This window comes from Solanum dulcamara, chromosome 10 (genome assembly GCF_947179165.1).
Source record: "Solanum dulcamara chromosome 10, daSolDulc1.2, whole genome shotgun sequence".
Classification (NCBI taxonomy): domain Eukaryota; kingdom Viridiplantae; phylum Streptophyta; class Magnoliopsida; order Solanales; family Solanaceae; genus Solanum; species Solanum dulcamara.
Window position 1 is genome coordinate 72,225,931 of NC_077246.1, and position 8,397 is coordinate 72,234,327.

An 8,397-nucleotide genomic window follows, 5' to 3' on the forward strand; every position below is an offset into this window, starting at 1 on the left:
TTTGAACCATTGAGTAAATGAGGAAATTTCATTAGTAGCATCTTTTTGAGCAACTTGTGAATTTTTTATGATATGTTTTAAGATTAAAAGTTTAAAAAATTGTCAATTTCTTTTCAAATTTCACGTTGAATCAAACTTTTTGATACAAATTAGAGCATAGAGAGTATAATATAAATAACACATATATATGTACATAACTTTAAGTTAAAATTTTTAATTCATGACTTTTGGCTTAAGAAAATGTTTCAGGACACATCAAAATTGTTTTTAAACACTTAAAATAAATTAATTTAAACAAACGTTATATTGACTTACCATAGTTAAAAGTATAAATGTGAGGCACATAAACCAACAATGGTTAAGTAATAAAACTTGTGCACAAAACACATGCACTTATAACAAAGAATTATTTTAAACTTAGTTGAAAAATGCATGTTCATGTGATAATGAACTTAAATATCCCTTATTAAGAAGTATACATATGATAATTTGCATTCATAAAATTAATTTCTTTTATTTGTTACTTTGCTTCATCATTGGCTAGGGTAGTTCATGCATTAGATCTTCCAAATGAATATGTTTATGAGACTAACTTAAAATCAAGACTTTAGATGATCATAATGAAAATTATGATTCTCAATTGTTAGTAAAATTAAGTTTAAAATGTCTATTTATATATAATGACAAAATGCATTGACAAATAGGGGTGTATATGGTTGTTCAATTTGATTTTAAGTATTATCAGTTTGATTTATTAATTTTTGTTTTTTAAATATACTAAATTGATAACTAAACTAATAAGATATTTATTATTGATTTTATTCTTTAAGCAATTCAATTTAACTAAGAAAATATTATTAAATAAATATATGATTCCTACCATTGTCATCGTAGCAACTTGAATACCTTGCCGAAGAATAATTAACTGATTATATATTTATATTAATATTTTTTATTTGATATTTGTGTACGAGTAAAAAATTAAAAATTAAATTAGTAAATATTATAATCTTAATGGATCGATTTATTCAATGATTCAATATTAAAAAATCAATACCGAATCAATAATTCAATAACTTTTTTTTATAATATCATTAAATAACCATTAATCTAATAGCCCAATAGAAATAAGCAATAATATTTTTTTCAGCTCGATTTTTCAGTTGATTTGATATTTGCACACCTCTATCAACAAACATTCAAACTTGACTTCAACAATCGATTTGATACCTTGACTTGCTCCATAATCAAGTGGACACTTCAACTAAACACATCTGTGTCTCGTTAGACACTTGTCTAGTTAGGACTATTCAAAATCAAATTGAAATCGATTATCCGAATCGAAGAAAAAGTTATTGATTTATCAATATTGAGTTATTGATTTAGCGTTTTTGGTAACAATTTTAATTATTTTTTAAATTATTGATTTATCGTTTTTTTTTAAAAAATAATGAGAAAATACATGTAAAAATAAGAATTTCACGCACTGAAAACTGACTTTGAGATAAATTTAAGTTGTCTAGATGATCACTAGATAATACCTTGCCGAAGAACAATCAACTGAACATTAGCTTTCGCCATTGACATTTGAAAAAAGACGTAAATGTTAGTTCTTGCTTATGTGAATACAGGAAATCTTAGTGAATGTGTATTGTGTTTTATTTTCTGTTACATATAACACAACCTTATAAGGTTGATTTGATAGATTGATTCCTATTGACTTTGCTCTTAACAATATATTGAAAATTGATAGAAACATCTTTTTCGTTTTGGGAAACACAACCCAATTAGTGTCTTTTTCTTTTAGCTACTTATTTTCCTCCTCTGTATGAATCTGTTTTCACATTTTGGAAATTATAGTCTATACTTTTCAACACGTTAAGTATTTGGTTTGGTGCTATATATATATATATAGTGGAGTAACTTTGATCATTGGAAATACCACACACACAAACATTCCATTCCCAGTCTCTACAAATGAAGAAGAACATTGTCTTATTGATTCTTCTCTTTCTAATTCAATTTTCTATATCACTTGCTTCCTCAAATGAGACTGACCAACATGCTTTACTAGCTTTCCAAAATCTTGTTACAAGTCCCACTCATTTTTTGGCCATTAATTGGACCAACAATACTTCTTTTTGCTCTTGGTTCGGTGTCACTTGCAGTTCAAAAAGGCAAAGAGTTGTGGCCTTGGCTCTTCCTAATTTGCAACTGCAAGGCACAATTTCCCCATCTTTGGCCAATTTGTCCTTTCTCAGTCGTCTCAATCTCGACAACAATCAGCTCCAAGGAAGTATACCAGCAAGTTTATTTCAACACCGCAGAGTTCAAGTAATTTCATTGGCCTTCAATAAACTCGGTGGTGAAATGTGGAAAGGGCCATGGTATGTACCCGAACTTAGAGTCTTTGATCTCACCAACAATAGCCTCACGGGTATAATCCTTCCTTCTGTCGGAAATGCCACAAAGTTGATGAACTTCAGTTTGTCTGGGAATAGAGTCAGTGGCAACATTCCAAAGGAGGTCGGTAATTTGAGCCAACTTACAGATTTGTACTTGACTGATAATCAATTAACTGGTTCCATTCCTGTAGCACTGTTTAACATTTCGTCTCTACTTTCCATACATCTGGGAAACAATAGCCTTTCTGGTCCTCTATTGCTAGATGAAGGGAATACTGTGTCAAATCTGAGATATTTAAATATATCTCACAACCAAATTTCTAGTTGCATTCCTTCCAATATATGCCAACTCACAGAGCTCAAAATTTTGTCCATATCTTTCAACAACATAAATGGAGACATACCAAAAAATATTGGTTGTTTATCCAAGCTCGAGAGGTTCTATATTGGTGATAATCCAATAAAAGGGACTATTCCCACTTCATTGGGAAATATTTCCACTCTGCAACATCTTTATTGTGCAAACAATCGCATAGTGGGTCAAATTCCTTCAGAATTAGGGAAGCTATCAAATTTGAGTCAATTAACCTTTGCCCATAATTATAATCTTATTGGTCAAATTCCGAAGGCTATTTTCAATATATCTTCTTTGGAATTCATTGATTTCAGTTTCAGTAACCTCTCTGGTAGAATTCCAACCACTACAGGTCTTCATCTTCCGAACCTTAAAGAACTTTACTTGGCAGTCAATCAGCTGGAAGGGGAAATTCCATTGTTCATAACAAATGCTTCCAAGCTTGAGAAACTGGTGCTAGCACAAAACTTTCTCACAGGCGCTATTCCTACTAATTTAGGAAATCTTCATGAGCTGCGAGCGCTGTTCCTACATGATAATCAACTTACCAATGAACCAAGAAAGCATGAGTTGCGATTCTTCAATTCTTTGGCAGACTGTAGGATGTTGAAATATCTAGAAGTGGGTGCCAATCCATTGACTGGTGTTCTGCCCAATTCTCTTGGGAATCTTTCATCTACAATTGAAATCTTTGAAATATCAGATGCACACATCAACGGCCGTATCCCCACAAGTATTGGCAACATAAGCGGTCAAATGAGCCTAGACTTTCAAGGAAACAACTTGGCAGGGAATATTCCTTCTGAGATTGGTGAGCTTAAGCAACTCCGAGGGATGTATCTACAAAACAATAAATTGCAGGGACATATTCCAGAGTCGGTATGCCATTTATCCAATTTGGTTAAATTATTTCTGCATGGTAATGAGCTCTCTGGATCAATTCCAGAATGCTTAGGAAATCTTAGCATGCTACAACATCTTTATTTGGGTTCTAATAAATTTTCATCAAAATTTCCGTTGAGCCTTTGGAAGATGAGTGGCCTTCTCTCTCTAAGAGTGTCACAAAATTCTATAGAGGGAGAAGTTCCATCAGATATTGGAGGACTGAAAGCCATTGTAGAACTAAATCTTTCCAGTAACCACTTTTCAGGCATGATACCAACCAGATTCGGGGAACTCCAAAACCTACAGTTTCTTGACCTATCGAACAATTCATTTTTTGGCCAACTTCCATTATCTTTTGCCAACTTGATAAGCTTAGTATTCTTGGATTTGTCTTTAAATGCATTGTCAGGTACTATTCCTAAGTCATTGGAAAAACTCTCGTCCTTGAAAAGCATTAATGTTTCATTTAATGGTTTAGAAGGTGAAATACCCAGTGACGGTGTGTTTGCAAATTCCACTCTGAAATCATTTCTCGGGAACAAAGGTCTATGTGGAGCACACATATTGGAGATTCCTTCTTGTGCTATCACCAATCCTGGACAACAATCAATGCTAAAGGAGATTGTGCTAAAAATTGTTACTCCAGTGATTATTTCATCCTTTCTGATATTTTTGTTGGTTTCAATTTGGATAATGAAACGACAGAAGAAAGGAAAGTCCAAAGATGTGGAAAAAGAACAGGAGATCGGGACTTATCAATTTATTTCTTATCACGAGATTCAACGAGCAACAAATAATTTTGATGAATCAAATTTAATTGGTGTGGGAAGTTCTGGCTCTGTGTACAAAGGCACATTATCTGGTGGAAGTGTAGTGGCGATAAAGGTTCTGGATTTGGAAAATGAGCAAGTATGCAGAAGGTTTGATACTGAATGCGAAGTGATGAGAAATGTTAGACACAGAAATCTTGTTCCGGTGATTACTACTTGTTCTAGTGACTATATAAGAGCCTTTGTTCTGCGATATATGCCTAACGGGAGTCTTGAGAATTGGTTGTACAGAGAAGATTGCCACTTGAACCTTCATCAAAGAGTCGCCGTAATGCTTGATGTAGCTATGGCAATTGAATATCTACATCATGGTAATGTTACTCCAATTGTTCATTGTGACTTAAAGCCAGCCAACGTTCTTTTCGATGAAGATATGGTGGCTCGTGTTGGTGATTTTGGAATCTCTAAAATTTTAGCCATAAGCAAGTCCATGGCTTATACTGAGACATTGGGCACTCTTGGATACATTGCACCAGGTATAAAAAATCTACTCTCTTTGATTTTCTCTTATCATAATTAAGTCTCTCCAAATTCTACAAGTAAAAAGAGCAAGTTTTTATTTATGCAAAATTATTGTTGTATTTCAATCAACTTATCTTCAATCCTTTTTTAAGAATATGGCTCGGAGGGAATAGTGTCTGCTAGTGGTGATGTTTATAGTTACGGCATCATGTTGATGGAGGTTTTGACCAAAAGAAGGCCAACAGATGAAGAGATATGCAATGAAAATCTTGACTTGAGGAAATGGATCACACAATCATTTTCAGGGACTATAATGGACGTTGTGGATGCCAATCTTTTTTCCGAGGAAGAACAGATCACTTCCCAAAGTGAAATCTGCATAGCCTCCATGATAGAATTGGGTTTAGACTGCACAAAGGAAATGCCAGAATCAAGAATAACCATGAAAGAAGTAGTCAAGAGGCTTAACAAAATCAAGAACACATTTCAGGAAAGATAGAAGTGATCAGCATCTCTTTCGATAGTGTTCTTTTCTGATGCCTTTTGGTTTCTTTAGTAAAGTCGTCGTATAGTACTTACTTGGAGTCATGTATTGTTTGTAATTTCATTTGAGTGGCTTTGAACCTGTATGTTTTGAATGCTAGCTATAAAGAAACCAGAATGAAATTAATAAAGGTGTTTAGCTGCACTATTTTGCTTTATGTTCATTTGTATTCAATAAACTTCTTTTGAACTCTCTGTGATAGTGTGGAAAAAAATAAACAATTAGTGAATTGAGAAATTACTGTATTCTTGGACTTTAGATGCAGAACAGGAAAATGGTACAGAGGAACATCACTTGGACTCGATATCACAAAACAGGATTTTAGGTATTTTTAGTGTATGTTAATTAGTCCACTGATTCTTCAATAGTTAGTCATTGATTTAGTTGACCCCAAGACTTGGCCAAGCCGGACCCAAATGCTCGTTGCATTTTCATTAATGAAGTCTTCTTTTTCAAGTATTTCGGTATCATGAGATTGGAATTCAAGATTTTAAGTGTGTTTGATGTGTATTATACCACTGATTTATGATAATTAGTCGACCAATTCCTTTGGCCCCCAAACTTGGCCAGGCCGAGCTTTACAAGCTTAATGATAATACTGATGATGAAGGTTTAAGTAGAAAATCAGTCAATCGAGCTATTAAGATTCTCTCACCTTTTATTACTTGTCTTTTTTCGATAGTAGAAAAAATATATTTCTTTGAGATTTAAAAAAGTAGTACTTTGAATTGACAGTAAAAACTTGAGGATTCTGCTAGAAAGATTGAACAAGAAAAAGAAGAATTTAATAACTTTTGTTCAAATTTTATATTGTATTAAAAAATTCACAAAATATTTATAAATATAAATCCAACTATTATTATATATTAATTTAAAATCGTCATAAAAAATTATAAATTTAAAATCACGAATCCACCTCTAAACATGATTGGTAAAAGTTGAAGCGACATGCCTTTTTTTCAAACTTATCTTAGATTGCATGACCTTCCGTTTACTTAGATTTGGACCATATATAATGCAACCTTTTTATATTATATATTTTTAATAATTTAAGTTGACTGACTCTTCTCTATCAATTTCCTTACCCCTTAGTTTACGCAATTCCTCAATGTGATGAGATTTCAATAATGTGTAATACCCCCACAAAATTGTGGAAATCACAACCATTTAACTTTATTAATACGTTTGTAAAAAAAAATAGTTCATATTTTGTAATGAGGAAATAAATAAATTAAATTATAGTCAGACAAATATAATACAAATATAATGACATGTTTAAATATCTTTTTTATAAATCTATTTACTTATCATTATTTGAGTTTCTTATTCGTATTTTATTTATTTTTTCATTTTTAGTGTAAAAATATGAGGAATAGAAAGAAGGAAGTGTGAACGGAAAAAGAGAAAAAAGTAAGAAAAAAATTTAAAAATAATATTTTTTTGCATCTAGCTATATTGTAATTTATTTTTGCATTTGTAAAAAATAAATTGTATAAGAAAATGAGTGAAAAAGTAAATTGAGGGACATATCATGCTTTTTTCCCTTGTATATACGTGTAATTTCAGACTTGCTATTGTGTTCATTATAACAACATTTTATAGACTATTCAATTACTGACGACGTGATCAAAGACAAATTTAGGATTTACCTTTAAATTTTCTAATCAGCATTGAATACATTTTATTTTTAATATTATAGGTTCATGTTCACTATTTAGTACAATTAAAAAAATTTCACAAATAAATTTTGTACTCACCCAATAATAAAAGGTCAAACAACATGCTTTTTCCTAAACTTATCTTAGACTCATGGGCGGCTCTATGGCTTGGCTAATGAGGCCATTGTCTTAGGCCCTCAAAAATTTTGAGGCCCCAATTTATTTTAAAATTTTAATATTATTATAAAATTGATTATTTTAGATCCACGTTGTGGAATTTCAATGGATTGTTGTTGTTGTTATATAAAATTTATTATGTATCAGATAATGTATATAAATAAAATTGTTACAATATAATTTTTATTATTTGTTTGAGGTTATTTTGTATCAATATGATCATAAATTATGATAATTTTTTTCTCTCATTGGTTAGTATATTTTTTTCACCCTTCATTTTTTTTCTATAGGAATTAAGTTATATATATTGATAATATAATGAATTTCTTTTTTCCATATTCTCTGAAATTGCATGAACACAAAAGCATTCATGCATCAGTCTCCTTTACATTTAATTAAACATATTATATTAATTTTTTATAATTTATTTAAATATTCACTAATGAGTGCTACTTAATAAAATAAACTACAATTATTATTTAAACTAATCAGAAATTTGATCGAAGGTGTATATATTTTGACACTATCTATGCTCAAAACTTCAGCTATTAAGTTTTGTATGCTTTTTTCTTTTTCTTGTTTGCGATTATAGTCAAATCAAAATTTCAATTTGAGTTTCGTCCTCAACATCGATAATCCACCACCTTATTCTTTGTGCTCTTCTTTCAAGTCTCTTTTTTTTTTTAAATTCCTTATTCTTTGTCTTAAAATCTATTGTTTAGAAATTGTATAAAAACTTAAAGGCCTCTTAATATCATTTTGTCTTAATACTACAAAATTTGTTGAGCCACCCATGCTTAGACTGTGGAGACTTCCATTAACTTGGTCCTGGACCATATAATATATATATCCACATGTTTTTATATTTATTTCTTAATAATGTCAATAAATATATTTTATTCTTTCTTTCTTAATAATGCAGGTTGACTGACTATTCTTAAATCAATTCTCTTGCCCCTAAACTTACGCAAACACAAGAGACTCTCACCTGTCTTTTCTTGTTTTTGTCTGTATAAAGTTGGCCAATGTGAGATGATTTTGCAATAAAAATTTGTCGAAATCATCAATTTTTTCTCAAATT

The 8,397-nt window shown here is 31.0% G+C and overlaps 1 protein-coding gene across 1 annotated transcript; it reads left to right on the forward strand.

The window, feature by feature from the left end:
* The first annotated feature begins 1,954 nt into the window (after positions 1–1,954).
* LOC129871672 (receptor kinase-like protein Xa21) lies at positions 1,955–5,637 on the forward strand. The gene is made up of 2 exons (XM_055946631.1): positions 1,955–4,951; positions 5,090–5,637. Exons 1-2 carry the CDS (start codon positions 1,978–1,980, stop codon positions 5,434–5,436), a joined length of 3,321 nt encoding a protein of 1,106 aa, XP_055802606.1. The 5' UTR covers positions 1,955–1,977; the 3' UTR covers positions 5,437–5,637.
* The last annotated feature ends 2,760 nt before the right edge of the window (positions 5,638–8,397 follow it).